The sequence below is a fragment of the Furipterus horrens genome, unplaced genomic scaffold, assembly GCF_987537825.1.
Source record: "Furipterus horrens unplaced genomic scaffold, mFurHor1.1.pri manual_scaffold_11, whole genome shotgun sequence".
NCBI lineage: Eukaryota > Metazoa > Chordata > Mammalia > Chiroptera > Furipteridae > Furipterus > Furipterus horrens.
The window spans coordinates 89082394-89102871 of NW_028327181.1; the positions used below are offsets into that span (position 1 = coordinate 89082394).

The 20478-nt window shown below is 57.2% G+C and overlaps 1 protein-coding gene across 4 annotated transcripts; it reads right to left on the reverse strand.

Moving 5' to 3' along the window:
* Positions 1-20478, reverse strand: ACE (angiotensin I converting enzyme). 4 transcript variants are annotated; one of them, XM_090292867.1, is made up of 25 exons: positions 20176-20478; positions 19389-19556; positions 18750-18843; positions 17921-18064; positions 17244-17435; positions 16587-16684; positions 16027-16199; positions 15478-15701; positions 14993-15137; positions 14587-14685; positions 14215-14337; positions 13624-13835; positions 12802-12938; positions 11753-11911; positions 11376-11463; positions 9477-9620; positions 9119-9310; positions 7380-7477; positions 7019-7191; positions 5106-5329; positions 4652-4796; positions 4223-4321; positions 2245-2367; positions 1698-1885; positions 1-151 (listed from the first exon to the last, which is right to left on the reverse strand). In XM_090292867.1, exons 1-25 carry the CDS (start codon positions 20434-20436, stop codon positions 42-44), a joined length of 3813 nt encoding a protein of 1270 aa, XP_090148993.1. In that variant the 5' UTR covers positions 20437-20478; the 3' UTR covers positions 1-41. The 4 variants fall into 4 exon arrangements, with proteins under 4 accessions (XP_090148993.1, XP_090148992.1, XP_090148995.1 ...); XM_090292866.1 differs by lacking the exon at positions 1-151 and adding an exon at positions 994-1508; XM_090292868.1 differs by lacking the exons at positions 1-151; positions 1698-1885; positions 2245-2367 and having other exon boundaries at positions 4257-4321; positions 4652-4735.

Here is a 20478-nt window from a genome sequence, read left to right on the forward strand (position 1 = left end):
GCCTGGATGAGGTCAAGGCATCAGCAAAGCTGGGAAGAGGCTCAGGGCCGAGCGTCCAGACAGAGGGGGCCGGGCAGGCAGCGGAAGCCTCTGGCCCCAGAAAACTGAGCAACTTCCATCTGGCCAGATTCTCGGTTTGGCACTTGCGTCTCTGAAAATGGAAGGAGGATACACAACACTAAGTGCAGCGCGATCCCATTCGAGCTGCGTGCCGAGGGAGAACGGGCTGGAAAGGCATATACACCAACGTGGTAACAGTGCTTAGCTGTTGGTATTGGTATAAAGGGCTTTTATTTTCCTCGTGTTTTCCTGGTTTTTACAAACCTTCTACAATAAACGTAGCTGAAAGTTATAAAAATGTGTTACTCAAATGATGCTCCCTCAAACCCTTGCTGGCCCTCCAAGGGGAGGCTCGGGGTGCGGGCGGGTCCTGGGGACAGGCGAGGGCCATGCTCCTGCATTCAGGGCCCCTCTCCAGCTGGGGCACAGGGACCTGGCTATGGGTCCCGGGGGCAATACTCAAGTGGCTCTGTCCACTTAAGGAAGTGGGCACAGAGCTGGTGCAGGTAGGAGCTTGAGGTGACCACGAGGCCAGTTCTGCTGCCTCAGGGTGCTTTCCCCAAGGGGGGCCTTCCCTCTGAGGGACCTGGCCATCTATGGGAACAGCTGGGGGTAGGTAGGACCTCCCAGAGCACACGGAAATGTGAGGCAGGAAGTCCAGAATGTCTGCTTCCCAGAGTCCTCCTGGGCTGGTGCCTGGGCCAGGCAGGGGCTGGCTGCCAAGGCAGGACATTGGCCGGCTGCCTGGCCTGGAGGGAAGGCAGGCGTGGGCGCTGCAGGGTGGTGCCCGGCCCGAGCTCTGGGGCATTTTCCCAGGCTCTTCTTGGAGGAGGATGAAGATGCCTATTGAGTTGACCCGCTTGGCTGCCAGGAGGCGGGCGAGCATCCCTGACCCTGTTCCTGGCTTCCCGGCGAGGGACACAGAGTCAGATGGGAGGGCAGGACCTTTAATTGTATTCACAGAAAGGCTGGGAGGGGGTTCCTTGTTAGGTGGCCTGGTGCCCAGGGATGAGGGAGCAGGGGTCACAGTGTGGTTCTGGGTCTGGAGGATGGATTCTCAGCCCAGGACAGGAGGCGGAAGGGGTTGGGGGACAGGGCAGGAGGAGGAGGAGGGCTGCCTGGGCCGAGCAGGGGGGGCGGGTTTCGGCCCACCCCAGGCACCTATCCTGGTGTCTCAGTGGTGGGCGCTCCCTAACTGGCCATCACGGCCCGGTCATCTCAGGAGTGTCTCAGTTCCACTTCGGAGCCAAACTGGGGCCCACGGTGGGGCCGGTGGAGACTGTGGTGGCGGATGCTGAAGAGCCGCTGGGTGAGGCCCAAGGTGGCCACCAGAAGGGTGACGCCCAGGAAGAGCAGCACCCACTGGCCCACTCGGGCCTGCTGCTCCTCTAGGTTCAGGCCTAGGAAGTTGACTCGGCCGTTGCCTGAGAAGGAGCCTTCCGAGTGAGCTGGTCGGGAGAAGCAAGGAGAGCGGGCCGGTGGGCAGGGTGGCGGGCAGGGCTGGGGGCGTCTCCGCTGGCTTCCCTACGCTCGCTTGGTGGCCATACTCCGACCTGTCTGAGCTGGGGAGGGGCCGGGCCCGAGGAAGCTCTCTGGGCCGGCTGGGGGCCGGGGCGGGGGCGGGGGCGGGGTGGTACCGGAGTCTGGCGTCCAGTTGTACTGAGGCCAGCCCAGCTTCTCCCCGTGCCGCTCGTTCTCCGTGAGGAGCCAGTTCAGCAGCGGCTTGAAGTAGTTCATCATGGCTGAGGCGGACATGTTGGGCTGGCCCGTGATCAGCCTCATGGCCTCTGGCCATGGCTTACTGTAGCCCAGCTTCATGGCATCCCTGGGGAGCACCAGAGAAGGGAAACTGAGTCAGACAGGCAGGTGGGGAGGCTCCCTGCCCCTCCTGCCTCAGCCTGACACCACTGCCTAAATGCCCTCTCCCGGTCTCGACATCGCTTTGGGATTGGGAGGGCCTGGGAAGATTTGGGGTACAGAGGGTTAGAGGAGGGGTGGCCTGAGTCCAGCAGACTCTAGTTTCCTCCTGGACAGGGCTCCTCATGACTCAGCATAGGATCCACCTGGGAGTTTCCAGCCCGAGAACCAAAAAGGCAGGTGTTCCCAAAAGAGCCCCATGGGGCTCCTCAAGGCAGAGGGGCCAGAGGGTGGCAAACAGTCAAAGGCAGGCCAGGGAAGACTCACGCCAGGCGCTTCCCTGCTTCCTTGGACTGGTAGATGTCACACTGGTGCAGGGGACCCTTGTGGCCAGCCGCCCGACACAGGGCCTCGTGGAACTGGAACTGGATGATGAAGCCCACGAAGTACCTGGAGGGGAAGGAGGCATGGCTTGGGGGCTGGTGAGGAGCCTGTGCCCCAGCCCCTGCTGCCTCAGCCTCCCACTGCAGCCAGGAAGTCAGGGTGGCCCCACCCAGGCCTTCAGGGTCATCCAGGCTCCCTTCCACACCTCCCACCCTCGATGCTCTCTCCACATCTCAAGAGGATCTATGCTGAGCAGCTCCGGGGTCCCTCAAGGGGGAGAAGGATCAGGGCGGAGCCCTTCAAAGCTTTGGCAGGCTGCTTTAGAGACAGTGAGGTCTCTCTCCCTGGGGTATGTGCAAGTAGAGGCCAGGCATTGCCCCATCTATCTGTCAGGGCTACCCGGGCAGGGAAGCCAGCCCAGTGATCTCCGTGATCCCAGAGCAGCAGGGATTCCCTGGTAGAAATCTGCTGGTCAAGGCCGGAGCCACCTCTAAGTCAGCAGTTTTGAGTGTCCCAAACAAACAGCACAGGCCTCCCACTTTGAATGCTGGGTACAAGCCATGTGCCACTGACTTCCCTGGTGTTTCCTAAAAGTGCTTTGCCAAGGCTGCTGGTCAGAATTGGGAAATGAGCCTCCTTTGCCCACCCCTGCATAGAGAATTATCTAGGCTAAGCTTTAAAGCTAACCACCACGTGGGCCTGGCTTCTGTGTGAAAAGTGAATGCCAGCTTGGAAGCCTGGCAACCAGTCAAGAAGGCGGGTAAGAGGCTCTCTCTGCGGGTCATCCTGGCACACTGTCAAGGTCAGGCCTGTTCCCAGGTGTCCTTGATTCTCCTTCGTCCCCTGCCCACTGCTGCTCTTTGGAGCATCTGAGCAGGCTTTCTTTCCCTTCGTTGACCCTCAGGGACACAATTCACCTGCCCCACACTTATTTATTAGACCTTGACTATGTGCTGACGTCATGCTGGGTACCAGTGGGCCCTCTGTCCTTGGGCTTTCGGGGACCATAGGAGGCAAAGGCTGGATGGAGCCACAGCCCTTGCTGCCCTCTGTGCCTTGACTCATGGGTGGCCTGGGCTAGCTGCAGCCGAGGGTCACCTGGAACCCCCCGTGAGGCCTTCCAGACTCCTATCTCCCGGGAGGACTCCACATCCTGCAAGTCCCCCCTTAGCTGGTAGCACGTAGAGGGAACGGGCTGCACCGGACACCTTCACGCTCCAGCCGCGTGGCTCATGGCACCAGTGTGTTCATACACATCATTTCAGAGAGAGATTTAATCATGGTGGGTTATGGCCGCCACTTCCCAAGCCTGCTATGTATTAGATCGGATGCTCAGGAGTTACTTTTGCAACAATCCTGTGACATGGGTTTTCACAGGTGAGGAAATGATATAGACATTGAGGAATATGCTTAACGAATAAAAGGAGTGGAGACAAGATTTGAACCCAGTTCTGTCTGACACAGCCTCCCAATCTAACTGGGTCTCTCATCCTGGTTTCAGTGCATACAAGGTCTTCCAGGTACAACTCAAATTATATCACAGACAATATGTTCAATATGTATAGTAAAGGAATCACAATCTTGTTAAGAAAAGAAAAAACAAAAACAAAAATGAGTGACAGGGCTCACTCAGGTCATAATCTAGCCATAGGTCATGGTTAATATGTTAACAACTCAACCAAGGTCTTACAACCATCAGCTGATTATAGCAGAGTTTCTTTTTTCAACTGTCTGCAGCATAGAAGCTCCCGTCATATCAAAAAAGCGAAGCGACGGTCAGCCTTGGCTGCAGGTGAGCGGCTCAGGCGCAGTGTGCAGTGCAGCCAGGTGTTCCCCGCCTCCTCCCGCCTGGTCACCCTGACCACGCACAGCAGTGACAGCAGCTGAAACACTGAACGGCCTCCTCCCTGTCCCTTGTTACCTGATATAAGGCACATTTGAAGCAATGTGGAACTTGGCTCCTGGGTCAAAGTCACCTTGAGACCTGGCCACTGGTGGGCAGACGCCCTGATACTTCAGCCTGTCAAGGTGAAAGACAGGCTAGAGAAAGCGTCTGAGGGGAAAAGCCAGGGAGGGCTGGCATTTTTGACTTGAAATGTGGTCCCTGCCCCTGGGGCTACATTGCACCTTCCAGACTCTGGCGTGATGGGCGCAATCTCCCCTACCTACCCCGTCACTTACACATAAAGACCCATGTGCACATGTACACACACACACACTCAGATGCTCTAGAACAGACACAGGCACACTTACCATGTGTACGCACACACACACGCACACACACACACAGAGGCACACACAGAAACCCATGGAGCCCACCTCCAACAACCCCACAAGAATGTTCTACAACCTGAGGCTCCACCACTCCTGGTTGTAGTTCTCCTTGGTGATGCTTCCATCAAATACCCTCCAGCGCCACTGGTCAACGAGGTAGCTGAAGGGGATAAAGGCGATCTTGTCGAGGGCTATCTTCATCAGAAAGTTGATATCTTGCTCTGCCAAGGGAAGGGAGCCTGTGTCAGACCCACAGCTGCCTCCTGCCATGTCCCAGCAGCTTGGCGGGGATGGGTGTGTAATGGGTGGAGAGGGGAGGAGTGAGCTGCACCTCTTTGGCTCCTGTGACCTGCCTCTTGGGTGGTCTGTGGGTTCCATTCTCTCGGCTCAGTCTGCCGGTGGCCCCATTATTCCCCATTGCTCTGTCCCAACCTCTGCCTGTGGGCCATTTGGTCCCCTGTCCCGACATCCCAAGCTTGTTGCCCCTTCCTGGTCCCTCTGCCCACCAGGATCTCCCATTCTTCTCTCACCGTAGCTACCACCATCGCTACTCAACAGGTTGATGGTGTGTAGGTGCTTAGGGGTAGACACCGAGAGGGCAAGCACGTCCCCAATGGCTTCGTGAAACCCAGGGTTGGCACCCTCCCGGAAGGTCACAGGCAAGTTCTTGTACTGCATGAAATACTGTATGTGGCCCATTTCGTGGTGGGCCACCACCAGGTCCTCCATGCTCACAGTGGTGCACTGCTTGATCCTGGGAACATGGGGAGAGAGAGAGGGTGTGGAAAGGGACAGTGAGGAGCCCTGAGGCAAAGGGGCCTGCTGTCTGTACTGTGTATAGAGCAGATCCCCATCGCTGCTGTGAGCAGGCAACACAGCATTATGGGAAAGAAAACCAGAAGGAGATGTGGAGTGAGTCCGAGGAGGAAGGAATCTGGGGCTTAGAAGCCCCTAGAGTCAGGCCATTCCTCTGCCTCCAACTCTTCTGAATAACTCCAGCCCACGTGGCCATGTCGCTTTCCGACTGTGCAAAGTACGTGCTCTAGAGGCATTGAGACACTCCTTTATGGTCAGTGCAGTACTTTCTGGAATGTGGTTCCTATGGTTTCTTGTGCATCTTTTGGCTATCCCAAGACATAGGCTTCCTGAAGGAAACACCAGTGTCTGAGCTGTACTGCATCCCATGCGCCCGACACCAGCAAACATATTCAGTCAGGACTGAAGTGACGTCTGCAGAGCCATTCAAGCCAGAGGTTCCACCTTTCTCTCCATCTTGCCTCATTGTCTTTTGTGAACCAGCAAAGTTCTCTCCCGGATCTAAGCAGAGCCTTTGAGGTCAGTTGACCCCATTTTTCTGCCATTCTATCAGGAAGGAGAAGAACTGCCCAGCATTCTGAGGCTCGGGTTAGTCCACAACCCCCCCCTCCACAAAAGAGCTCGCACCCCCTTGATTCTCTATGCCCAGCCTGACAGCTGTAGCCCTCTTGCCGTTGAAGGAAAGGCCAAAGGCCAGTGAGCCTATGAACCCAGTCTGGCTTGCTCCAAGGCTCTCTGTGTTCCCTTTTCTCTTAAGAGACACTTCATTCACTGTCACACATCATTTTTGCCACTCTCCCTCCCAAGAAGTGGGGTCTTCTTTCCCTTCTCTTTAATCTAGGTTGGCCATGCTTTAGCCAACGAAATCTGGCAGAAGCGACTCTGTGCTCTTTTTGGACTTCACCTTTAAGAGACTGGCTGTTTCTGTTTCCACTTTGGGGATGCCAGCTACCAGGTAAGAAAGCTCACCACCTGATCGCCATACTCTGAGGAAGCCCAAGCTAGCATGGAGAGAGAAATGACCCACCAGCTCCCAGCTATCCCAGACATCTCCAGCCATCAGAGCTATCCTAGCTGAGATCTCCGCCATTGCAGAGCAGGGACAAGCCATTTCCACTCTGTCGCCTGACCCATAAAGTCACGTTTTATACCACCAAGGGCTGGGGTGGTTTGTTACGTAGCAACAGGTAACTGAAACATTATCTTCGGATGAAGACACCTTCTGAGCCTCTGTCACCCATGTGCCAGGTCACCCTGTCCTCGTGTGTCTCCCTGTGTCAAGGCACATGCACCCTGCTATATGCAGGGGCCATCCTGAGTGAGAAGGCTGGACAGCTCACACAGTGCTCACATCCGGTACTAGGATCTTGAGCACTGACGACTGACCAGGCTGGCAGACCTGGCTGGCATTTGGAAAGACCCTCACCTGGTATATGAGTTTCTCCTGCCAAAAGCCAGTGGCCAAGCTGAGGCCAGGACCCATACTCTTGACCTTCCATCCCAACCCTGGCCCCTGCACCAGTTTTTGCTTTCTCTAGCTGAGAGGGAACAGCAGTGGAGCCTTTACTTGGCTCACCCCCTTGCCAAGGGCTCAGGATAAAGTCCCCTGGCTGCCACCTGGACAAACCTGAAGTCCTTGCCATTGTAGAAGTCCCAGGCAGAGGCATGGCACACCACCTCCCGCCCATCATTTGGCTTCTCCAGCATCGACTTGTTCCAGAACTCGGGGGGCACAGGCAGGAGCCCCAAGGAGGTGAAGAAATTGTTTGCTTCCTCAAACATCCTTCTGGGGGTCCAGCCCTGCAAACAGAGGGAGCTCTAACCAAACTGGGGACTGTGGGGACAGACTGTGTGTCGCAGGTGGGGAGAGTACTGGGAGAGGGCCAAGCTGGAGGGAAGGAACTGGCTCCCAGGGTGGGGCCTCTGCTCCCCTGTGCCCTGGGGCCCCCCTGGAGGAGCAAGAGCATCAGGAGAGGACAGGTGCAAACCTGCTTTATCATGGCCTCTGTGGCATCCATCTTGGGGGCTGAAGGGAAGGGGACCACCAAGTCATAGATGTTGGCCCAGGTCTGTGCCCACATGTTTCCTGAAGGCAGGCAGGGGAAGAAATGGTGGACAGGAGAGATAGGCGTTACTTCTTAGGCTCAGCACCATCATGCAGGGAGGGGGAATCAGATCCCAGTCCTACTGATCATAACATCTCTCTTGAGCACCTACTGTTTACAAACTGTGCTGAGCATTTTACATACATTGTCTTCAGCCTGCATATCCAGCCCACAAGGTCACTACTTTTCTGGCTCACAGGGGAGACTTCCTGGCCATCAGGGAGTCAAGATGGTCCCCGAGCAGTGGAGACCAGTGTGACTAGCAGCTGTGTACAAATGCAGAGGCTTCGGGTCCCTGGGACATCAACGTGCATGTGGCTACCACTTCCTGAGAATTAAGTAACCCGCCCAAGGCCCGTGGCTCCTAAGCGAGGGGGCAGGGAGTCAGGCTATGCTCCTGACCAGCCACTACTGCGTCCCCTCCACGGTGCCTGAGGCTGGTTTATGTGGTCTCACCCGCCTTCAGGAGAGGTTGGTGCCTTTGCACTTGGGACATGGCAGGAGCCCAGTTCTCCAGGACTGGAGAAAAGGAAGATATTCAGAATGAGTGGAAAGGTCCAGAAATAGATTTGGAGTAGAGAATCTTTCAGAGCCAAAGGAGATTAAGCTTCAAGTGACATCAGGTGGAGTCTGAAGTACAAAGCAGTGAGATTAGAATGAGTGAGTGAAAAAGAGAGGGTGTGAGGGAGCCATTGCCTGGCCCTCTGATCCCAGGGCCTGAGTTCTAAGCCCAGCTCTGCCCTAGCCCCCCAAGTCACCTGGACACATGGCTTCCCCTCCCAAGGTCTGTGTTTCCGCTATTGAGCTAATGTCCTTTGGTCTCACCAGAGAGGGGTCAAGGACAGGCCTCCTGGGCTGCAAAGACCCTCTTGGGTTGAGTGGGAGCTAGACCCAAAGCCAGACCAGCTTCTGGGGTCTTGTTCATGATTTATAAATAATCTGTGGCCCCATCTGGCATTTCTGCTCACAGTAAAGTGTTCCAACAGAGACAGGAACCTGGTAGCCTCCACTCATCTCTGGTCCCTACCATCCCTTATCGTCTTTCACTGCCTATTCCATGTGTTCAGGCATTTTAATTTACAAGCCCTGAAAAAATAGGGTTCAAAAGTTGAGGTGGATCTATACTCTCAATGTTCTTCTCTGGTCTCCTAACTCCCTTAGACTTAACGCTGTGCCTGCCCTTCCCTTCTCTGCCCCTACTTTCCCATCTGTCAGAACCTCTCAACTTTCAAGGCTTCGCTTGCATGTCACCCCTCGGATAGGCCTCAGTTCCCACCCACAGCCTCTTCCTCACCCTCCGTATCATACTGCCTTGAGCTGTGATGTGTGCTGTGGGCTCCCTGTGGCAAGATTATGAACTCTCCCCACTGTCCCATCCAGGGTGACTTGTACCATGGGGACCTGTAGCAAATGTGGCACCAAATGCCAAGAGGGGCTCTTCTTCCCACCCCTAGCCCCCACCCCACTGCAGCCGTGGCAAGATTCTCTCCAGGCTCATGTTTCTTCCCTGTCCCAGATAGAAGTGCCATCTGCCCTCTGCTCTCTGGCCAGTGCTGGCCCCGCCCTCCCTCGTGCTGGCACCTGCCTTCATCTCCACCGAAAGGCCCAGCGCCTGCCCTTACCCAGCAGATGGGCCGGAATGGGGCCCTCCAGGTTGATGCGCTGGGGTCCGTAGTGGTGGTACAGGGCCCGGCGCACATAGGCATGCAGGTTCAGGTAGAGTGGCTGAAGCTCCTGGAAGAGCTGCTCCAGATCTTGCTCCAGGGTTGGCATCTCATACATAGATCTCCACGAGTCCCCTGTGTCTACATAGCCTGCAGAGGGGACACAGCCAGGCTCTTTGAACACCTGACCATCCCCTGAGCAGCTCACTACCACCACCTCCTCCAGGGACCTCCCTCTTGCCGGGCTTAGGGTCTCTGAGGACCTCTCTGAGGGGCTGGGACAAGAAAGCCAGTGATATTGGCATGAGGGACTCACCATTGAGCCGGGCAGCCTTGTTGGAGAGTTCCACATAACTCGGGAAAAGAGGGAGGATGGATATTCCCACCTTGTCTCGCCAGGTCTTCCATGCCCATAAAAGATCATCATATTTCCGGGATGTGGCCATGAGAGTCGTAATATCTGGGGGGGCGGGGGAGGGGGGTTGACTGGCTTGAGCCCCCAGCCCTCGGCCCACCTGCCACTTCCTTCTAAGGGGAGCTCAGTCACAGAAGTTCAGAGCTGCAATAAAACTGCACGGGCAGCAAGTCTAGGGAATCGGGAGAAAGCAGGTGTCCTCTCTCTGTGGCCTACAGGGTGGCGCTGCACGGCCGCCATGCAGGATTTCAATGTGCTTCTTTTCACACGAGCAGTTAGGGGACACAACTGGGTTCCCAGCCAGGAAGTGGCTGAGCCGGGCCCCTGCCTGGGAGGCATGGCCTGGAGGTCACAAGACCTTAGTTTTCGTTTTAGTCTCTCATGGGCCCTAAAATTACCTTGCAAGTCATGGGACCCCTCTTTCCCTAGTTATAAAGTGGGGAGTGTCCCTCATTCATTTCTATGTCCCCACAGGACATAGGGTGTCTTTCACAAACTGGAATCGAACTGGATTGAATAAAAGAATCGCGTCATCAGGGAGCCAGAAGTCCTGGGTCTGTGTCCTGTCAAAGGTCCTACGTGTGAGACCTCCTTGATATGGGTCACACGGAGCTGCCGCCCACGCCACCGAGCTGGGCTGAGGATGGTGTGAGCTCGTGTGTCGGTTCCCTTCCTACCCTGGCCCGAGCTGGCGACTTCAGACAGCACTCAGGGCTGTGGGTTCGTCTGCACTGCATCACCTGACATGCTACATGATAACTACTTTTCACAGAGAAAGGACATTCAAATTCATTTGGAAAAAGTTGTATTTTGAGAATTTCGCATTTGTCCTCTGCTGATGTACGTGTTGTTTCTGTGGGTGTTTCTTATTTTTACTATGGCAGCGACCTGATGGCCCAGCCCTGGGTTAAGAGGCTAATTGATTGGAGGGGAGGAGGATGAAGGCTACATTGCCTTTAATGCTCTTCTCCGTAAACACACGTAAACACATACGCAGACACACACACCACATGCGTGCGCACACGCGCATGTGCGAGGGCCCCCCCAACACTTTGCGTGCATACCCACGTACACAACCCGTAGGCCAAACCCTGTCCCACGAAAACTGTTTCTCTCTCTTGTTTATTTTCCATTTCCCTTCTATTTGTCATTGTTCTAATGTGGGAATTGGGCAGAGGGCCAGGAAGAGTCTATTTCTGGGTGGAGATTCCTCTGGCTCCCCAACCCTGGGAAGCGTGGGTTGGGAGGGAGGAGGAGGTGTATCTATCTGTGTACAGGTACTTGGGTATCAAGGGTGAGCTCTTTCAAAGGGGAGAGGACAGGGGGGCCCACCAGTGTGGCAAGAGAAGGGACAGGAAATAGTCAGTCCCCTCTTTCCAGGAGGAAGTGGCAGTTGAGGGAGTGCAGTGGGGAACAGTCTGGACCATGGCAGTGTCCGGAGGACAAGGGAGTGGCCAGGGAAGGTAGGGAAGTCGTGAACAGGATCAAGAAAGAAGCATGGAGGGGAGGGGCCTAGAGTTCCTGTCCTGATTTGGGAGCCCACGTCCTAAAAAGATGAATTGGAGGTCCCTGCTGCTCTTAAGGGCAGAGTACGTGGAGAAGAGAGAACGGGAGATCCTAGAGGGAGCAGGTGGGCAGACCCACAGGAGGCCGGAGAGGAAACCAGTGCTGGTTCTAAGTGGTGGCAGAGAAGCACCGCGTCAGCAGTGCCTAAACCCCTTGTCCTAGGCCAGCACCCCTCACCCTGTGCCGACCGCCCCCCTCCTCCAGCTCCTCCTCCTTCTTCCCCATTTTGCTCACCAGGCTCCAGATGCAGGCAGGTGCCGTTGGCATGGCACACAGAGGACACGCTGTAAATGGTCTCCATGTCCAGCAGGATCTGGTTATACTGCAGGAGGAGGAGGAGAGGCCATCTGAGCCACTCCTCTTTGCCACCTGCTCCACCCCAGCACCATCGCCATGGGGGTGGGGGCTGTGGACCTGGGGGCAGCATGTTTCCAAAGACACCGCCTTCTCAGTAATGCTGTAGATGCGTGTTGACATGGCAGGTGTCACAGCTTGATAAATCAGGACAGACAGCAGCATGAAGCCAGAACCCATACTGGGCTCATTCCCCCAAGCTGGGACCTGTTCCTGACCTTGGACCCTCCAGTCCTGCTCTCCCACAAGCCACACACCTTCTCCAGCTCCTCTTCAGGCAGCGCTGCCCTCTCTAGGTTCCGAATCTTGAGTATCATCCGCTTCATGGTGGTGTTTTGGAAGTAGGTCACGTCAAACCGCTTGGCCCGGGTGCCGTACTCCAAGGTGTGGTTTGCCATCTGTGTGTTCTTCTGCAGCTGAAGGCACGGGGGGTGGGTGGGAGGGGGGGACCATGTTGTGAGCCTCGGGAGCTTTGGAGAGGCTCCTGAGGAGGAGGTGCCTTGGGGGTTAGCCAACGGGACTGGGGGTGACAGTGAAGAGGGCAGTTTTAATCAGGTTGTTGCCTTTGCCTATAAAGACCCTCTTCGACCTGGACTGTCTACAATGTCCTGGATGCAGTCCATGCGCCTCAACAGATGCCCTCAGACACACTCTGGCAGGGGAGGGAAGGGAAGCCCCTCCCGCGCATCTTACAGGCTGTTAGGATGGAGGCCGCTCAGTGTTAGCACTGTGGCTGGCTGCTCTGAGCCCCAGGGCCCCATCTGCGAAATGGGACTATGACCATGGGTTCTGCAAGGCTGCTGAGGAATAAGTGAAGCAGCAGATGTAAAGTGCCAAGGAACAGTGGCCAGAGCACAGTGGTCTTCAGGAAATATTAGTTCCCCGTGGCTCACCTTGGCACAATCTGTGCTCCCCACAAAGGTGGGGAATGGGGTTGGAGGGAAGGGTAGCCCTGGCTATGGTGGCAAACAGAGGCTTTCAATCTTCTTAAAAATGGACTTCAGCCTCACTTACCTGAAAACAAATTATTCCTTCACTAACAACAGATTGATGGTTAATGAGAGACAACTTGTTTAGACATTGAATATATCCCCACCCAAACCTGACGATGAGGATTATTTTAAATATTCCATCTGGATTTTTCACAAATTCTGAGAGCCTTCCTGCACCGAGGTGACACAGGAGTGGGGGGCGGCCTGCTCTGCCTCCAGTTTTGGAGGGTTGGCCCCTGGGTGGAGGGGCACATGTGTGTGCTGTGCACGTGTCTGTGTGCATGCACCAGTGCGGGCGTGGGGTGGGCCCCTACCAGGATCTTGCTGGTCTCTGTGCTGATGTTGGTGTTGTAGTTCCAGTTGGCCTCTGCATATTCATTCCACACCACCTGGGTTTTCTCATCATATTCCTCCAAAAAATTGCTAGCCGTCACCTCATCGGTCACCAGAACTGTGGGACAGAGTGGAGGGAAACAGACAGGCTTCCCCTTGCCCTCTCCTGCGACCGGCCTGAGTCGCCGTCCCCCTGACTCACCCCTACCTTCCCCCACTTCCTCCCTGCCCCCTCAAGGCCCTGCCCCATCTCCCTACTGGTCCCCCTTGGGCTCTGGGTTGTCTGGCTGCTGGTTGTTGCCTGATGAGTTGTTATCTGGTTTCTGGTTGTTGCCTGGCTGGTTGTTCCATGGTTGATTGTCACCTGGTGGGTGACCTTCTGGCTGGGGACCAGCAGGGGGTGCCCGCAGCAGAGCAGGAAGAAGAAGAAGAGGCTGGGCAGTCCTGGAGCAGCCCAACCTTGGCCCATGGCCCCAGGAGAGAAGAGCTCCACAGTCACCGCCCCCTGGCCAATAAGAGCGGAACCTCAAGTGTGACCTCATAGAGCAGTGTGAACAGTCAGCCTGCCTCGAGGGGCCTCAGATCTGGCCACACCCTTTCTAGAATGCTGGGGAAAAGACAGCCCAATCCCCACCCCAGGGCCCTGCTGACGAGCGAAGGGGTGGCCTGGCCCTGCAGAGATGGGTACGGGGGCCCAGTGGGAGAAGCTGACTAGGAACTGGCCTGGAGGCCTGGGGTTCAGAGCCCAGAATTGAGCCCAGAATGTGCCTTCGGGTCCTCCCCACCCTCACTCAGAGCTTTACCAACATTCTGCGGGTAATTGTTGGGCATCGGTGGCTGCCACTGATATTCTGGCCAGCCCAGGACCTCGCCGTTCTGCTGGTTCTGCTCCTGCAGCCACTGGCTGAGCGGCTGGAAGTAGTTGAGCAGCGGCTGAGCATCCAGGGCATCTGAGCCGATCATATCCTTCAGCACCTCCTGCCAGGGCCGCGAGGAGCCTGCCCGCAACACCTCCCTGACAGGCAGAGCGGGCAACGTGGACACAGGGGACTCAGGCCGGTGTTCACGACTGGCTCACCTGAGCTACCTCTCTGACCGCTCCTGCCGCCCCCCACCCCCAAGAACAGTGGCATTAAGGCTCTGGGACTGAGGAGCTCTACGAAGGGGGAAAGGGATGTTCATCTTGCCCCGTGCCAGCTGCCTCTGGGGCCTCAGCTCTGGGCCCACTCAATAAATACTTGATGAGAGAGAGAAAGAAGGGGTCAGGGAAGATACCCCATCAGGGTGGCCCTGTGGTGCCCCCACTGGAGCAGCCAGTGGCCTTCCTGCAAACCCTTCCAGCCTCTCCCCTCACCTCCTCCACCCCAACTTGCCCTCCATTTCCTCTCACACACCGGAGCATGTCCCCCGCCTTGGTGGACTGGTAGATGTCACACTGGTGCAGGGGGCCCTGGTGGCCTGCCTCCTTGCACAGGGCTTGGTGGAACTGGAACTGCAGGATAAAACTCACAAAGTACCTGTAGGCACAGGGTGGGCATTAAGGGGGCTGGTGGGGGTCCCTTGCCCAAGCACCACCGAGCTTCCCACAGGGCAGAGGCTGGACCAGGGGCTGCCTGGGGAGAACCGAGCCTGGCTCAGGAGAGAGGCTCAATTGAATTCCAGAGAAGAATGTGGGGATGAGTCCTGCAGATGGGGGGCGGGGGCAGAATCACAGGAGTAGAGGGAAGGGGATAAAGGTGTGGCAGAGCTGGGTGGTGAGACAGTACCTGATGTACGGTGTCATGTGCGGGACATGAAACTTAGCTCCGGCATCAAAGTGGGTTTCATTTCGGACAACTGGAGGACAGATGCCCTGGTACTTGGTTCTAAAAGAGGGTGGTTAAATGATCTTAGCACCCAAGTATTACACATGGGCTGACGTAGCTTTTGCAGAGAAGGCTGCTAAGCAGGCTGCCCGCCATCCTGGTGAGCTGGGGGAGAATTGCTGGAGGAGGGAGTTTGGGGCAGGAAAGAAGAAAGCAGTGGGGAAAAGGATGGAGATGCTGTCAGAGGGGAGACTGGGACTGATGTCAGCGAGGAGACTGGGACTGGTGGTGGCAGGAGGCTCCTGCTTGCCCGGAGGGTGGGGGTGGGGCGTTTGGGATCAGGTTCTTCTTTATCCTGTTTACTCACCGAAGATACCACCAGTCAAAGTTGTAGCGGGAAGGCGGTGTGCGCCCACTGAAGACCCCCCAGCGCCACTGGTCCACCAGGTAGCCAAAGGGCAGGAAGGCGATTTTTTCCAGTGCCATCTTTAACAAGAAATTGATGTCGCTTTCTGTTGGGAGATGAGAAAAGAGATGTCAGAGGAGAAAAGGGAGTCTAGCTAGGATCAGGTGGGCCTGGGGAGGAGCCAGTGGGAGGGGTGGCTGGGCAGCCGCAGAGAAGGAAGGCCAGCCTTCGAGACCATGGGGCCCTGCTTGGCAGCGGGTCCTTGGGCAGTGCTGAGTTGGGATGCAGGGTGGCTGTGAGGCACCAGGTGGATCCCCAAACCTGCCTGACCTGGGGCAGTGAGGCAGAAACGAGAAGGGCAGTTGGGAGCAGGGGCCAGCGGAGCCCTGCTATGGGATGGGGTGGGGCTGGGTGGGGCTGGGAGGGGTCCTCCACATCCCCCATACCTGTGTCATTGACAACTTCGTCCAGCAGGCCAATTTTGTGCAGGTGTGCCGGAGTGGAGACAGAGAGTGCCAGCACGTCCCCGATGGCCTCGTGGAAACCAGGGTTGGCCCCTTGGCGCAGGGAGACAGGCTGGTCCTTGTACTGCAGGTAGTACTGAATGTGGCCCATCTCATGGTGCACCGTGGACAGCTGGTCCATAGCGACCCGTGTGCACTGCTTGATCCTGGGGCAGGGAGAAGGCGAGGGTGAGGGTCAAGGACAGGGCAGGGCAGGGTCCAGAGCATGGGGAGAGTACTGTCCTGGCCTTGAGGAGCTGGTGGAAGCATGCAGATCCTTTGCCCTGCTCCAGCCCACATCTTTCCAAGGTACAGAGCTGATGACCTGTCAAAGCTGCCGAAGGAAGGTGGCCCAACAGCAGCTCTGGAATAGATCAGCCCCCCAGCCAGTGTTGGGGCTGTGGTAAAGGCAGACCTGGGGATGGCCTTGTCTGGGCCCAGGCTGCCTGTCCTTCCCGGAGCCCTCAAACCCTTGTGGTCCCGGGTCTAGACCTGAAGTCTTTCCTGTTGTAGAAGTCCCAGGCCGAGGCGTGGCAGACCACCTCGCGCCCATCGTTTGGCTTCTCCAGCATGGACTCTGCCCAGAACTCAGGAGGCATGGGCAGAAGCCCCAGGGAGGTGAAGAATTCCTCGGCCACCCGGAACATGTGCGTGGCGTTCCAGCCCTGGTGGCGGGGTGCAGTACAGATCAGGGGCCGGCTGCTGGAAGCTCGCTGCAGCTACCCTGGGGCCCCCACACAGGTCAGTTCCCAGCCCATGGGGAGCATCTCAGCTCTGCAGAGCCTCCCCATTCAGAGGTGAGGCCCTTATAACCACAATGGATAAGCAAAGTGGACTCCTCACACCCCTCCAGTGGGGACCTGGAGAGAGGAGCTGGCACCTCACTGAGGACATACAGCCCAGCTCTTCACTTATACACACACTTCAGGTTGCTTCTCTGTAGAGAGGGAGGGCTGAGGTCCCTACTTGACCTGTCTCCTTCACACGACCCCTCCCCACTCCTCTCCCTGTTTCCCTCTTGCCACCCACACCCTAGCAGACCCTGAGCTTACCTTCTGTACCATAGTATCGGTAACGTCAAGATTGGGCTTGTCAGGGAAAGGCACCACCATGTCGTAGATGTTGTCCCAGCTCTGGGCCCACATGTCCCCTAGACAAAGGAGGGAAGCCGAAGAACTTAAGCTCCCTGCCGAACCAGTGCCTATGTCCCCATTGTTACTGAGAAGCACCTGGGCCCACAGCAGCTGGGTCTTGGGGCTGAGGCCAGGAGGCCAGGAATCTCCCCATCGGTCCCACTCACAGTCCCAAGTGCTCTGTGTGCCCTGGGGCTGGCAGAAGCCAAGCAGGAGCCCAGGCGAGGCTGTTGGGGCCCCTTCTGATAGTGCTGGGATCCCTGCCTTCCGAGCCTGAGGCAGGGCCACAGGGATGGCTTCCTGAGCCATGTACTATGATCTCCTCTGCTGGGCCTGGAGTCAAAGCCTTCATTGTGACTCCTATCTCTGCCTTTCACTAGCTCACTGCACTCCACCAAGTCACATGTGGTGCCCTAAACCTCAGGATTCCCATCTGGAAAGCAGGAATGATCATGAGATAGTATTGGGCAAATTACACAGGCTCACACGTGTGGCAGGGAATAGTGCAGTGCTCTGAAATGTGAGATATGATAAGGATGATCCCTGGGGTGTGTGGGGTCAAAGTCAGGTCCTTACCCAGCAGGTGAGCAGGGATGGGTCCCCTGAGGTTGATGTATCTGTCCCCATAGCGATGGTGCAGCATGCGGCGGACGTAGGCATGGAGGTTCAGGTAGAGGGGCTCTAACTGATGGTAGAGGTGCTCCAGGTCTTCCACGAAGGTGGGCGCCTCATACCAGGAGCGCCAGTAGTCCCCTGTGTCTGAGAAGCCTAGCAGGGGGTGGTGTTGGGGTGCAGCTCAGGCTGGAGGCCCTGGCACCTCTGCCTCCCAGCTGCCACTTTGCCATTCTCCTGGCTGAGGGCCTGTGTACCTGACAGCTAATGCAAGGGATGACTTTGGGGTTGATGGTCTACATTTTTCTAACTAGGGGTTGAACTCCAGCTAACTAGATCCTGGAGAGCCAAGAGGCAAAGATGAATGGTAGGGAGGGGAGGGGTGCCAGGAGGGGCGGGCAGGAGGGATGGCATGAGGGCAAGATAGCATCCTGGTGGAAGGCAGGTGGGGCTCCAGCCTGGTCCTGCCATCCACCGTCTGTGTGAGCTTTGGCCAGTGAATGGAGTCATCCCAACAGCTACTCTGTCTGCCTCAGAGGTTGGGGCTCAGTGTAGGCAGTGGATGGGGAGAGCACCTTGCAAGTTGGGCAGAACAGCACCCACACAACGGTGGGGTGGGGGCAGGGGTGGGGCATGCTCACCATCTTGCTTGTGGGCCTCATTACTGAGGGCAATGAATTCCTCGAACAGGGGTTTCAGTGGGATGCCCACGACATTATGCCAGCCCTCCCAGACATAGAGCAGCAGGCCGTAGTTTCGCGAGACAGCCAGGATATGCATGAGGTCTGAGACACAAGTGAGCAGGGTCAGTTAGAAGACTTCTGTGCTGAAGCTGGCATCAGCCTTCATCAGAGCTCCCACATTGGTCCTCTCTATTTCCACCTGCTTCCTCGACATCATGATATCCCCAAAGCCAAGGGCAACCTATAAGATGGATGGGATGGGGCTGGGAGCTAGATGAAGCAAGCACCCAGTCAAGGCCCTTGTCTCCAGGGAAATGATCTATGGTGGTTGACACACAGAGGACATCCAGAGACTGAAACCCAGACAGACCCTTCGTGGCACATTGGATGGAGTGGCTGACCTCAAGGCTGCCTAGTAAATGGGGGTGGGGTGTGGAGAGAGAGGGGAAGGGTATAAGCATAAGGAAGGCCTAAGGCCTGTGGAGGGCTCTTTCTTAGACTGAGAGGACCCCTAAAAGGGGAAAAACTCAATGCCATCAGGGGGAAGGCTAGTGGCAATGGGAGAGGTCAAAGTACACGTAGGGGTGGGAGTGGTTCGGGGTCTAGAGATTCTGAAAGTCGGTTTGTCAGGAAAAGCAGGGGGTGGGGGCACCTGACAGTCCAGCCCCGGTTGGAGGTCAATGTCGTTGGGTTTACCCACTCTCTCCACTGGTCATCCTCCTGGGTTCAGGATGATGAGAAGGGCTAAAAACCCCAGCAGAGAGATACTGTAGCGACAGGGTCATACCTGGGTCGAGGGACCCGCAGGAGTCATTCCTGTGAGGGAAGCAGACCTTGACAGTGGAGAAGATCCTGTTCATGTTGCTCAGCAGAGAGTTGTACTAGAAAATTAGAGTTGAGAATGTGTTAGTGACGAGCAGCTCCAGGCTGACCTGGCCACCCCCTCCTCTTTCTGCTAGATGGAAAAGAAGGCCCAGAGAGGGGACAGGCCACTCAATGGCACCAGGACCACTTCCGATCAGTAGTACACAGGACCCCTGTCCAATAGAAGCAGCTGGTGGAGGTGGAGACAAGTGTCCTGAGAGTTAGGGGTCGGCTCCCACCTCAAAGTGAGGGCAAATCCCACCCACTCCTCTGGCTTTGACGCCTTCTGACCTCAGTCTTTCTACGGAAGCCTCATACACCAAACTGGCCTATAAAGACATTCTGAAAACCCCTGTTTCGTCTTTTACTGCTTCCTTCATTTTGCTTTAACATAACTTCCCATCACATCTCCAAGACAGTTCAATGCTCAGGAAGGCATCCTATGCTTAGGCTGCAGATCCCAGGGTCCCTTCCTCCCAGGCTCCCCCCGCCCCCACCTCAGCTGGGCATTGGGAGGCACCCTGGCCACTTCTGCCTCTACCCTCAAGTCCACCAGGCCCACCTGCTGCCGCTTCTCCAGGGGCAGGTTGGCAGGGCCCAGAATGCGCACGCCGCTGAGGACCCTTCGCAGTATTGGGTCGGTGAAGTTCTGCCAGAATGGGTCGTACAGTTCCTTGGCCTTCTGGCCCCAGACCTCTGCGAACTCTTGGTTGAGTAGGGATGCTTCCTCCTGTGAGCACCGGGAAGGCAGGGAGGTGTACATGGGGAGGCCATGGTACTGGGAGAGGGGCGGAAGGTCACCGGCTCCTGGAAACTGGGGCTTCTGGGAGCATCACTTCCTCTCCCTGGGCCCTGGGGTCAGGAACTGGGGACTCTGCCTCAGGGGAGCGGTGGAGCAGAAATTGGGGCCAGAAGAGAAGCAGGGGGAGGAACAGCGACAGAAACAGTGAGAGAGGGGAGGGTTGCGTCCAGAGACGACGACAGCGCGGAGCACAGCGGACACCCTTAGCGAAGACGGCCGCTGACCCAGTCCGAGGTCATCCGTGGGCGCTGCCACCTGAGGGAACGGGGTCTCAGTGGGGCCAGCCTCACCCGTTCGGCTCCTGTACTGGCACGGACCATGCGCCCAGCCCCGCGCTAGGCGGCCCACCTCCAGTCTGCTGGGGCGCGGTGGGAGTGAGGGGAGTGGGGGGAGTGGGGGAAGCTCGCGGGCCCCACCCTGTCGCCTCTGGCCCCCTGGTGGGGGGGGGGGGCACGCGCCCTGCAGTGACTCCCCGCCCCCCACCGCCGGCCGCAAGCTTGTGATTGGGCGCCTGGGCCCCGCCCCCGCCCCGGGCCCGAGTGCCCACCTGGCGCCGCGCGTTCTCCTCGGTGATGTTGGTGTCGTGCGCCCAGCTGGCGACCGTGCTCTGGTACAGCACCTGCTCGGCCTTAGGGTTGAAGCTCTGCACGAAGAGCTGCGCCCCGGCCTCGTCGGCAGTAAATTCTCCCGGCTGCAGCTCTGGGTCCAGCGCCAGGGCGCCCGGCAGCGGCAGCAGCAGCAGAAGCAGCAGCAGCAGCTGGAGCAGCGGCCGCGGCCCTGGTCCCCGAGGGCCCGACGCGACCCCCATGGAGTGGTGTGCGGCGGCGGTGCTGTCCCGTCTCCCGCGCAG